Genomic DNA, 13040 nt, shown 5'->3' with positions numbered 1-13040 from the left:
AGGGGAACTTTCCTAGAATAAAAGGCTATGTCTACACTGCACGCTTCTTGCGCAAGAACTATTTTGCACAAAAGGTATTGCGCAAAAGTACTTGCGCAAGAGAGCATCCACACTGGTCACAGCGCATCGTAAGAGCCATGCGCTTTTGCGCAAGAGTGTGACCCCACTAGCAGGACGCTGTTGCACAAAAGCTTCAGCCCGGAACTATTTTGCAGAGGGCAAAAGGGCACCAGGACTTTCCAGGGGCAGGGGCTAGAGCTCCTTTAAGACACGTGATTAAAGGGATCTCCCTGGACAGCTGTTTCTCACGTGCTTTGGGACCTCTTGCAGGGACTGACAGCTGTAGCAATTCTAGTTGTGGTTTCCCTCAGCCTCTTTGGATACCACAGCTTCTGCCCTAGTGCCTTTGGAATCATCACTGCTGTGCCATTGAGCCAGGGATGGCCCTATTCCTGCTCTGGCCCCACATGGCCATTTTGGAGTGCCTGCAGCTGCTGCTCCATGCTACTGCGCTACCCTGCAGGAGCTCGAGTCCGAGCTTGAGCTGGACTCCCTCTCCATGGATGCGGTGGCGTCCCTGGGGCATCCTTACCCTACCGTGGAGAGGCGATATTGGAGACTGGACACCAGTACTGACTGGTGGGACTGGCTGGTCCTGGAGCAATGGGACTACCAGCAGTGGCTCTGGAACTTCAGAATGCGAAAGCAGACGTTCCTGGAGCTGTGTGCCTGGCTCACCCCTGCCCTCCAGAGACCTACCACGTGGCTGCGGGCTGCCATCCTGGTCAACAAAAGGGTTGCCATTGCCCTCTGGAAGCTGGCCACCCCGGAGAGCTACCACTCGGTGGGACACCAGTTCAGGGTGCGCAAGTCCACTGTCAGTGCCGTCGTGATGCAGGTAAGTCCTGAGGGGGTACTGCACTCTGCCCAAGTGAAGGGAAGACTCCAGGCTGGGAGAGTGGGGGATGCCTCGTCACCAGGGGTTTGTGCCATCCCTCCCTCACATACGTCTTTTGGTATGGGGGGGAGCCTGTGAGGTGAGGGGACCCTGGTGCTTTTGGGGACAGAGGGCATCACAGGAGGGGCGGGCACCCCCCCAAGGGATCACGCACTTACCCTGCCTCCTTCAGTGTGTTTTCTGTTTCTTTACACCCTTCTGCAAGTTGTCCATGCCATCAATGACATCCTGCTCCAAAGAGTCATCCGCCTTCGGGACATGGACGCAACAGGGGCTGGCTTCACTGCCCTGGGGTTCCCCAACTGTGAGGGAGCCCTGAATGCAACCCACATCCCCATCCATGCCCCGGAACATCAAGAGGCCCATTTTATTAACCGGAATGAGTACTTCTCCATCGTACTCCAGGCCCTTGTGAACCACCATGGCAGCTTCACAGACATTTATGTGGGGTGGTCCGGCAGGGCACATGATGCCCACATCCTAAAACTCCAGCCTGTTTTTCAGGCTGGAGGCGGGCACTTTCTTTCCCCAGCAGGAATTTACTGCTGGGGACATCCACGTGCCTCTCTGTGTTATGGGGGACACGGCCTACCCCCTGATGCCCTTGTTGATGCAGCCCTACACAGGATGGTTGGACAAGTTTCAATGACCGCCTGAACCAGGCCCGCAACCAGGTCGAGTGTGCCTTTCATTGTCTGCTCACCCGTCTCGAGATGGGTGAACAGACCATTCCTGAAGTTGTGGCAGCGTGTTGTGTGCTCCATAGCATCGTGGAGTGGAAGGGGGGCGGCCTTCCTCCCTGCATGAATGGCAGCCGAATGCTGGGTATTTGAACAGCCCTGCACAGCTGCCATCCGCCAGGTGGACCACGATGAGGTGCGCATCAGGGAGGCCCTGAAGGACATGTTCTCCCAGGCCCCACAGTAGGGTCGCTTCAGTCTCCCATCTACATCTCCCTCCCATCCCCAACCCTTTCCTCACCTCCCAATAAGAAAAAACTAGTTTGGTTTTGTTTAACAGAAAAAACTTTTATTTGCCTTAACAATAGGGAAGAAGAGTAGGCAGTGGGAGGGGCCTCTGAACTGAGAGGGGGAGGAGAAAGAGGGATCTGAACTAGGAGGGGGAGAGTGAGCTACTGATGGGAGGGGTGGCTCTTGCCAGTGCCTTTGCAGGGGCAGAGTCCTAGCTGGCCTTCAGGCAGGGTCAGGGCAGGCAGCACGGGGAGGTGGGCAGGATGGGGTGCAGCAGGTGGAGGCAAGGCAGCCAGAGGGGGCATGGGCATGGCAGGGAGGGCAGGTGGATGTGTCAAGGCCATGCCATAGTGCACGGCGTGACCTATGTGCAATGTCAGGGTGGTAATAATGTTGCACATGCAGTCACACCATTGCAGATACTGCCCCCGTGCCTACTGCCACCACTCCAGGTCAGCGACTATTTTTCTGGTGACCGCCACCTCAATTCTCTCAACGGCCTGGACGTGCCGCCATAGTAGCTGGTCTTGACCCGCCGGACTGGTGCCTGGGAGGTTGGGGGTTCTGCCACTGCTGCAGGGCTGGAGGGTCCCTCACTCCTGGATGGTCCTGCTGCAGAGAACAGAGATAATGATGGGGCAGTCAAGCAGCCCTGCCCACACTGTCCCTGCATTCCATGCCCTCCACCCTGAGCCCAAGTGACACCACACTACTATGGCTTGGGTGCACATGGTCCCCTGTGTGTATGTTTGCATACAGGACTCCCCCTGGAGTAAAGTGATCCTCCATGGATTGTAACCCCTTGGGAGACATCACCGTGACTGAAGACCCCTTGACTGTGTGCTGGCCACTTGGCATGTGTTGTATCAATCTGTGGAATTCCTTGCCAGGGGAGGCTGTGGAGGCTTAGGACTATTAACAGAATTTAAAGAGGAGTTAGCTAAATCCCCCCACATTGCATGGGAGCAAGTATGGCAGACGAGGTCTGGGGTCTCAGACCCCTGTCAATTGATGTCCTCAGAGACAGAGCCAAGGTGACTGAAGAGTGTACCGTCCTTGCAGCAAAACTCAAGCGGCCATAGGGCCAGGCCGATCGCTTCCCTGCTCCTCCTTCTGCTAGCCCTCAGACAAGTAGCCCAGGGAAGTGTGTGGCTGCAGTGAGGGGCTTCCCTCGGGCAGCCTAGGGGCCGGGAGCAAGCGAAGGGCTCCATGGGGGCTGTGCTCACAGGGCTGGCTCACTGCAGTTTCCACAGGAGCAGCTGCTGTGTAGCACAGCCAGGTATAGCTATGTGCTGTCTGTGTGCGGCACCCTTTGGGAGGAGTGGGCTTCCAGCCTGAGCTCTTGGGGCCTTGACTGCTTCCAGCCGGCACCCCCCCTTTTCCACCAGTCAGGACATGTGCAAGCAGCAGGGTCCCAAGTGTGCCCTGGAGCTGCCTGCCGCATCCACCTGCCACACAGTCAGGCTACACAAGGTTGCACATGCTGCATACTATTACACAACGTGCAGCTTGAACTGCCTGAGAGACACTTCCTCTCCCTCCTCCCAGGCACCCGGCTCCCCCAACCCTTGCAAGTGAGAAGCACAACACTCACCAGAGGATCCTTCTCTGGCCTCAGATGAAGCCTGGGAGACATCCTGGCTGCTCAGCACTGGCTCCAGGTGCAGAGTGACAGTGCTGCTGCGGTTGTCCCAGTGGGCAGATCACCCTCCTCCATGTCACGTGGCCTGGTCACTGTGGTGGTGCAGGCCAGTGTCCACTGGCACCAAAGGTTCCTGAGATTGCTGTCTCACTGAGGATGGCGTGGAGGCAGTTGTAGTGGGGACAGGTGTTGGCTCCTGCCCCCTGGCCCTCGGTGGCCCGGACATAGCCCAGGTGCAGCTTCTTTCCCTTAGCCCAGACCTGTTCAAGGGTCCAGGCCAGATGTCCCTGCTGCGAGAGTGCCTGGGCCATGCGGCTAAAAATGTCTGCATTCCGACGACGGGCATGGGGGTCATGGAGGGCTTCCTTGTTGGCCCACAGGTCCAGAAGGGCCTCCACCTCTGCCTGGGACCAGCAAGGGGCACGCCTCTTGGTGCCCCTCTGGGCCTCCTGGGAGCCCTGTGGTGGCTGCTGGGAGGAGGGTGCAGGCTCTCGGGGGTGTCCCTCTGGAGCAGACATCTCCTCTGGGGCCCTCGTGGGTGCAGCAGGGCAGAGCTGCGTGATGGAGCAGCTGGCTGAGCTGCTGCTGCTCCGTGGTGCCTGCAGGCTGCGTGTGGCTTTAAGGGGGGGTGGTGGCCTGGTAACCAGGAAGTAAGAAGCTGAGAGTGCAGGTATGGAGCATCTAAGCAGCCACCTGGCTTTTTTCCTGTGAGGCCGGTTTTTGTGCAAAAAACTCTTGGCTGCCTGTCTACACTGGCCTCTTGTGCAAGAAGGCTTCTTCCTGATAGGGAGCATCAGAGCTCTCATGCAAGAAGCCCTGTTTTCTGATGCTATACTGTAGATTTACTTGCGCAAGAACGTGCGTGCAGTGTAGACAGGCGGCAAGTTTTTGCGCAAGAACCTGCCAGTGTAGAATCAGCCAAAGTGTGTTGTAATCCCACACTGTAAATGGGATTGCTATGTTAAATGCAAGGCTGAGTCCTTACACAAAAAATATCCAAACCTAGTTATAAACTGCTTGATGTTGCGAAAGTAAAACTAGGGTTCTAGTAATACAACTAAGCCCTCTTTCACAGAGCCTCTCTGCACCTCAACCACATGGTGCTGAATTCAGACTTCTTGTTGTACTTATACAGAACCTGGAGAGCCTTCAAGCAGGAAGTCTTCCAACCCCTCCTCCATGCACCAATCCCATGGAGCCAAGACATCATAGTCACACACTATGATGTACCAGATACACAAACACACAAATCAGGGGTTTAGCCTGAAGCTAACAAACAGATATATACCTGCATTAACTCGCAGGCTCTTGGCTCTCTCCACCAGCTCTGGCAGCCATTTCTTTGCCTCGCCTACTAATATGGCTGTAGACAAGGCCATGCAGCGTTGGCCAGCTGCTCCAAAAGCAGCACCAACAAGCTGGTTCAAGGTGTTCTCCTTATTGGCATCCGGCATTACCACACCATGGTTCTTGGCTCCCTAAAATACAAGACATATATACAATCTCAAACTGTTAAATAAACCTGGCTTACCATCTTCCCAGCTCTGGAGTGACAACAACTTCCTACTGTAGCTGTTACTGAAGTGCTAACATCCTAATAGAAAAAGAAGCTTACTTTCTCTCAGCACATACAACTGCACTAATTCAATTCACTCCCTGAATCTGAATGGAAAAGCTCTTAAGCATGTCGTCATGCCCCCCCCCCCAAACTTTACGAAAACTGGCTTATGAATATGCATAACTATAAGATGCTTTAGGCAAAAGGTAATATAGCATTTTTAAAGTTAGGATCCACAGAAGGTGTATATTCTATTTTTGTGTGAAAATCAGTCTTGTATGTGAAGTTAGGAGTATTAAGTGTGGATCGGTTTATAATTCTGAATGTGCTAATGAGGGCCATTACTGATACTCTGGAAACACAGTGGCTCAAGATGACAATCTATAAATGGGTTTGTTTTCCTTATAAGCCCAAACTGCGGTTGGTCCTAGAAAGACATGTGACCATGATGCCTGGTACTGGAATCCATCCTGAATCTGCTATTTTTCTATGGGGATGGGGAAATTAAACAAATGGTTCCCGTTCTGGGGAAAGACTATTTAATGGGTCGATTCAATCAGGCTTTTGTCTTCATCTGTCTTTTGAAATTGCCTCTCTCCTTTAAGAGAAGGCCTGAAGAAACCAGGAAACAAAGATCCCTAAAAAGCTGAAGAGCCAAGCCAGAGAGAAAGAATAACTCTTTCTTGAAAGATTTTACCTGAACCAAAGACAACGGGTAAGGAACATACTTTGAAACAATTGCTCTTAGTGTATTATGCTTAATAGGCATGTTTTGTTTTAGTTACTTACTTTGATGTGTCTGTTTTCACTTATTTATTATCAAGCTCAGTGTAAACATTTATCATCTGAGGAGGAGCAACCACTGTGCATCTCTTTCATTGATAGAGAGTAAAACTTATGAAGAATAAAATGGATTTATTTGGGATTTTGGTCCTCTTTGGGGCTATGTTCCTGGGTGCCTCCGAGCTGAGTCCGTCTCAGAGCGGACCTGGTTCTGCATATGTATTGCTCTGGAGTGGGGGTAGGGGGAGGAGAATGGGGAAGAGTGCTGTTATCACAACTCTGCATGTTGGCCAGGGGAGACCAGAGCTTCTGGCCCAGTAGGAGAGGATGGTGGTGTGCCCCAGAAGGCAGATAGGCTGGCTCAGTGGCATGACCAGCACACAGGGTGACAACCCCAAAGGGACTCCTGTGATCAAATCAATTGCACATATGTACAAGGCAATAGCATCCTGTAGACTAAAATCCCTGATATACCGAGGGGCATTACCATGTTGGATTGGACTCTCTTGCCATTCTGGGATCCTCTTTCATAGATGTATTCTCCAGCCTGATTGGACCCCACGAAGCTGATTGCCTTGATATCCGGATGGTCACAAATAAAATTCACAGCTTCAAAGAAGAAATAGCTCGTCATATGCTGGGACTCTAACATTCTTTTCCATACAGTCCCAGGCTAGAAGGAACCGTTTTAATCAAATGGTCCCTTCTGGTCTTCCACATAGTGCCCATCACGCTGCTACTCACAGTGTTAGTACCCAGATTCCTGCCCCTCTGTGTACCACCATTACGGGGATCCAAATTCTACTGCTGCCCATCCACTTTCCTTCTCTATCATTTAAATCCCTATCCCTCTGTTCACCTTCCTGGATCCCTAATCATTCTGTCACCATAGCACCTAAATCCTAGCTCCTCCACTTACTATGGTCTCTGCCCTTCTGGCACTCGAATCCCAGATATCTTCTAGACTTTCCTACACATTGGAGTTCTTAGTATTCTTTATCCTTTATATCTTGATGTTCGTCCAGCTCCAGAACTGCCAGGGCAGGTTCTGTTTTACTGTTTAGCAGCCAAAATCTGTCAAACTGGGTGCTTTAAGTTAGGCTCCTAAATCCATATTTAGCCTCAGATGATGGCATTTTTCAATATGCTTAAGAAACTGAAGAGTACAAGTACCCAAAGACAATGGCAGTTGTTTCTAAGTAACTTGGACACTGTGAAAAGACCATCCTAAGGATCTAAATTAGATATTCAGGTTTAAAATTAGGGATGTAAAATCCTGTTTAATCAATTAACTGGTTAAATGTGATATTTAACAGATGGATGGGCCTGGTTGGCTGGAGTAGCTCCCACCCATGGCAAGTGGGTGTAGCCGGGCTGAAGTACCCCCTCTCCAGCAGTGCAGTAGACTGCTCCAGCCAGGCTGGGTGTGCTGCGGGTAGAGGATGCTCTGGACAGGCTGGAGCACCCCCCGCCCACAGTACAGTGGGCCCAGCCAGGTTGGAGCATCCCCAGCCTACAGCCTGGTTGAGGAGGCAGCTGCTCTAGCCAGGCCACACCCACTGCACTAGTTTCTGATTGGGGGCTGCTCCAGCTGGGCTGGGCCCACCTTGCCACAGGCAGGCAGGAAGCTGGCTGCTGGTTAACCAGTAACTGGTAAACATCATTGGGTAAGGCAAATGTTTACATCCCTATTTAAAATGTCCATTTGCATGTCCAACCTCTTTAATGGTTTCTCTATCAGCCTTGCACTTACCTGCAGGGCTCGACAATTAGTGTAATCTACTCACCCATGGTGAGTAGATTACAAGCATGCGCAGTGTGCTGAACTGCACAGTTGGTGAGCAGGGCTCACCGCCACTTGGTAAGCCCTGTTTACCTGGATTCCTTTTGTCCCACATTCCACAAACCCCAAATACTATGCTGGTCTACAAACAGTGGAAACCCCAGTATCTCTATGCCCCCCTCAATGCACACATTTACCTTCATGTTGCCCATGGATGATGTTCAGAGTCCCATCAGGGGCACCAGCGTCCTGTAACAGCTTAGCAAGAAACATGAGTGCTCCTGGCACACGCTCTGATGGCTTCATCAAGAAGGTGTTTCCACAAACCATGGCCATGGGGAACATCCAGAGAGGAATCATGCCTGGAAAATTGAATGGTGCAATCCCTGCACACACTCCCAGAGGCAGGCGATAGGTGTAAGTGTCCATGTCCTTAGTGACGGAGGGCAGGGTCTCTCCCAGCAGGAGGGATGTCACGCTACAGGCATGCTCAACCACCTCTGCAGCAGAAAGGGTGATATGACACAGGGTGAGCTCCTACTACTCAGCCCTAGAATTCCTCTCTCCAATGCCACAGTGCTATTCTCTCTTCCTGCATCTTTCCCCACAGCCTGCAGTCCACATGCACTATGAACACTCCCTGCAGTGCCAAGCACAATAGACTAGCTGGCTCTGAATGCAATGAGGAAAGCATCCATTTAATGTTCATAACAGGAGCCCTGAGTGAGGTTAGTAACACTTTCCCCATACAAGAAGCATAGGGGAACCAATCCTAGCAGGGACTTTTATCTCAGCCATTTCTGTGCACAGGAAAAGATGCACAAGCCATCTGGAGTAGTATAACTTGCAGGGAGAGGAAGTGAGCAACAGCTTCAAAGTGTTGGAAAATAGACCTTTTCCATCCAGAGCTGCTAAGGTAAAGACAAGGCCATCCCTCTATCTTCATGTGAAAGTTCTGAAGGTGGCTACTTTCTTGTGCCCTAGAATCCCTGTTGCTCAGTGGTCTTTTACCCTGCCCATAGCTTCTGAAAGCCCCTTATAGCAGGAGCCAGCAGCTTACGGAGGCCTCGGAATACATCTCCCTCAGCATCAGCCAGGGTCTTTCCTTGCTCCAAAGTGATAAGTTTGGCAACTTCTTTCTGGAAATTAAAAAAAAGTTAAAAGGGCCAACCATCACAACTGGGAGGTAGAGACAGTTCCAAAGATAGCCAAATACACAATGACTTGACCAGCACCCATGGGTTGGAAAGGAAACACTGCTCAGTTTGTTACTTCTTAATATGAGTCACTATACCCTTGAAAATCTTCAAAAAGGTAACGTTTTAATCAGGACAACTGGAATTGCAGGGCTGGCCCCATGGCATCACAGCCAAGCTATCTGGGGATGTGGACTGGACGGACTGCAAAGTACTGGTGAGAACTCCTCTTGCAGATATTTCTTCTTTTTACCTTCACTGACTCCGCCAAACCTCAAGACAACTTGAATCAGCACTTGGCATAAGATAAAATGCAAACAATCATCTGTCCTATCTCTGTCCCCAGGCAACACTAGTTTTGTCTCCATGAGCCTGAAGACCACCTCACCATTCCTCCCATAGCATAAGGAATGCCATCCCCCTTCAGCTCATGAACCCAGGCAGCACTGCCGCAAGCATGAGCCCAAGAAACAGTTTTTGAGCCTCCTCACCCTGGGTTCATGGCCTGCACTTAACAACAGCTGTTGAGGACAACTATCGGTGTCTCACCAGGTTGTCCTTGATGAGCTGCTGGTAACGAAGAAAGATTTGCTGGCGGCTCAGAACAGATGTCTCTGACCAGTTCCGAAAAGCTTTTTTGCATGAATTCGCAGCTGCCTCCATCTCTCTCTGTGTGGCCTTTGGGACACGACCAACCACTTCATTTGTGGCCTGATGGAACAACCAACTATATCAAAATTCATCCTCTTTAATGCCCCTTTCATACCTCAGTCTGGCGGGGGCTGCTCAAGCCAGTCACATTGTGTCACTGGGGGGCTGCTCCAGCATAGCTAGGCTGCCAGTTAACCGCTTACCCAGTAAGCATCATGTAATAAATGATGCTTACATCCCTACTTCACTACACATCTGCTGTGCATAAGATGGGATCCTATGGACAGCAGCATCTCTCTATATTATAGTCTTTTTTTTCCATGTCTCATCTGCTGTTTCTCTTGTGCTCTGAGTTAAGTGATTACAAAATTAAGTACTATATCATAATTCATATAGACAACCATAATTCTAGAATTCCTATCCTTTGAGAGTTTGTTTTAGCAATCTTAACATTCTTTAAGTCTAGATTATAAAAAATCTGCATTGACATAGCAAAGATCATCAGTTGCATCATTCAGAGAGACATCTGCAAAATAAAAATAAGTAACCGTTCAGAGCAAGAGGAAAAGAAATAAAGAAAATGAGTAGCCTTGCAAAGGGTGAATCTTCTCACTGGATACAAGTTTAATTGGTTGAGCTAGCTTTGCAGAGTCTCAAGCTTCTCTTCACTATCATGAACAATATGAAAAAATAATAAATATATGATGTCAAAATGGGCTCTACACAGAAAAGTCCTCAAAACCCTCTGTCCAGATACCTGCTTCAAGGATCAGACAGGATCTTGCATCTGCCCCCTGGAGCCAGACATAGAAATGAAACAGAATGTAGGTCCTGAGATCAGACTTGAAAAGCAGTTGCATCCAACATGATACTTGATGCCAAAATTCACAGGGATTTTCATGGCTTAAAAGAGCCATCAAAAGAGGGGGAAAAAGAATCTCAGATTCCAGACAGGATTGTCTTTTCCCCCTTGAGGGGTGGAGGGATGTCACACCAGTCTCTGCCAGGAGTTTACCTTCAGGCTTACATCAAATCATGTTTGGCCAGTCACTTCTATGATTCTATGGCAGAAACCATTCACTAACTTTCTGTGCAAGTTACAGAATCCCTTCCCTGTGCAGAGTGGAAACAGAGGTCTAAGTCTCAGAGATCTACCATATAGGGGAGAGAAGACAGTGTTCATCATTTCTCCTGGGTCTGACATTAACCTTGAGAAGGTAGTTGACCCTTAAGAGAGCACTTGCAAGAGAGTCATGCTCCCTGTTTCTCCACTTGCAACTCCAGTGAGATGCAACCCCCTCTTGACCACAGTGGGAGCCCACACAGCAGCAGAGGTCACTTCACTTACTGGGTTGTGGATATCAATCCATTCGGTAGTTGTGGATTCAACAAACTTTCCATCAATGAACAGTTTGGTTGCTGGCTGCAGAAAAAAAAGCACAGACCAGTGATGTTTCTACTTGCCCTTTGTGCCACGATACTGCATAGAAAGGACTGGTAGCACCACCTATTTTTAATGTTTCCTGATGCTTCCCATTTAAAAGATCCTGTGTTCAGTTGCTTAGAACTCTGGCAGACTTCAAGCTGATATCTTCGGGTGTGTCTAAACTACATGGCTTCATCGACGGAGCCATGTAGGTTAGGCTGATCGGCAAAGGGAAATGAAGCTGCGATTTAAATAATCGCTGCTTCATTTAAATTTAAATGGCTGCCGCGCTGAGCCGACAAACAGCTGATCAGCTGTTTGTCGGCTCAGCGTGCTAGTCTGGACACTTCTGCGCCGACCTGAAAGCCCTTTATCGACCTCCCCATTATGCCTCGTAGGATGAGGTTTAGTGGGGAGGTCGATAAAGGGCTTTCATGTCAGCGGGGGAGTATCCAGACTGCTCCGATCTGCTGACAAACAGCTGATCAGCAGAGCGGGGCAGACATTTAAATTTAAATGAAGTCGCGATTATTGAAATCGCGGCTTCATTTCCCTTTGCCGAACAAACAAATCTACATGGCTCCGTCAACGGAGCCATGTAGTTTAGACATACCCTTCTATACTAGGTGTCTCTCTCAAATTTGTCAGAGGGGTAGCCATGTTAGTCTGAATCTGCAAAAGCAATGAGAAGTCCTGAGGCACCTTATAGACTAACAGATTTATAGGAGCATAAGCTTTCGTGGGCAAAGACCCACTTTTGCCCATGAAAGCTTATGCTCCTATAAATCTGTTAGTCTATAAGGTGCCACAGGACTCCTCGTCATTCTCTCAAGAGTGAATTTTTGGGTAAAATTTCATCCAGAGTGGCTTCGTCATTTTTGGGAGCAAGGCTAAGAGAAAATATGTCATTTTGCAAGTTAAATTCTGTGAACTTTCTCTTTAGAAAGCTTTAGCACCTTAAAGCTTTGGAGCAAAGACTTGAAATTTGGCAGGATGATGGCCTTTGTGTTAGGGATGTGCCTTTTGCTGTCACCATGAAAATTCACTCATATTTGGTCAAAGTCTAAGCCTTTGGGAAGCGAGGGGAAGAGGGGAAATCACAATTTGCACGCACAAGGTTCCCTCAGTGAGTATACTCCATTGCATCACTGCTCTTAGAAGTGAGCAGGATACACATGCGACATCTCCACAAAGCCTGGTCCCTCCAGCACCAGGGCAAATCCAGATTTTTTTCTGTAATAACTAGGGCTGTAAATTAATCACAGTTAATACATGCAGCAAATATGAAAAAGTCACAATTAATAGCAGTTTTAACTGCACTGTTATAACAGAATACAAATTTAAGTTTATTATATATATTTGTGAATGATTTTCTATATTTTCAAATATATTGATTTCAATTACAATAGAGAATACAAAATGTACAGTGCTCACTTTGTATTGTTTTCTTATTTACAAACTAGAAGACTTACCTGGCATTGCCTGGGTCCTTCAGGGCAGGAGGTTGGTGATATGTGGTGTGCAGGAGTCAGGGCAGGGCCTTGGGAATGTGGGTGAACTCAGGACAGGAGGTTGAGGTGCTTGGGGGTGTGTGTGCAGGAGTCAGAGTGGAGAGTTGAAGAGAGGCTCGGGGCAGGGAGCTGGAGATGCGGAGGTGTAAGAGTGAGGGTTGGGGAGTGAGAGGCTCAGGGCAGGGGGTGGGAGTGCAGGAATCAGGGCTCTCCCTCACCACCCCACTCAAGTGCTGTGGCCAAGGGCTGAGATGGGAGGGGTTTGGGATCAGGGCGGGCCACTTACCAGGTATGGTGGCCAGCAAGATGGTGAATTCCAGCCCCAGCTGGTCACTCTCTTGGTGGTCCGGCTGTCTCCAGTGGTCACTGCAGTATGGTGTCCCCCAATCAGCCCCCTCCCTTTGTGTGTTATGGAAAACAATCTCATTCCCAGCAGATCCCATTTTCCTGGCATATTCAAACCCTGACCTTGCTTTAAGTTAGAAGAGGAAGTTGCACACCAAATTTGATATACCTAGCTCTTACCATTTAGGAGGAGTTCTTGAACAAAAGGACTCACAC

At 49.5% G+C, this 13040-nt stretch overlaps 1 protein-coding gene across 1 annotated transcript in view; it reads right to left on the bottom strand.

Annotated features, from left to right (window-relative positions):
• ALDH6A1 (aldehyde dehydrogenase 6 family member A1) overlaps window positions 1-13040 on the bottom strand; it is a 28147-nt gene that overhangs the window by 10367 nt on the left and 4740 nt on the right. Inside the window, exons 3-8 of the mRNA XM_075926885.2 lie at window positions 10891-10965; window positions 9441-9602; window positions 8756-8834; window positions 7893-8195; window positions 6400-6521; window positions 4860-5049 (exon numbers count right to left, since the gene is read on the bottom strand). Of these exons, the coding sequence (XP_075783000.2) occupies window positions 4860-5049; window positions 6400-6521; window positions 7893-8195; window positions 8756-8834; window positions 9441-9602; window positions 10891-10965 (931 nt within the window). The remainder of the gene's footprint in view (window positions 1-4859; window positions 5050-6399; window positions 6522-7892; window positions 8196-8755; window positions 8835-9440; window positions 9603-10890; window positions 10966-13040) is intronic.

This window comes from Pelodiscus sinensis, chromosome 5, assembly GCF_052426305.1.
Source record: "Pelodiscus sinensis isolate ZL-2025 chromosome 5, ASM5242630v1, whole genome shotgun sequence".
Lineage (NCBI taxonomy): Eukaryota > Metazoa > Chordata > Testudines > Trionychidae > Pelodiscus > Pelodiscus sinensis.
Note: the sequence above shows the minus strand (reverse complement) of the source record. Positions and strands in the feature narration are given on the sequence as shown.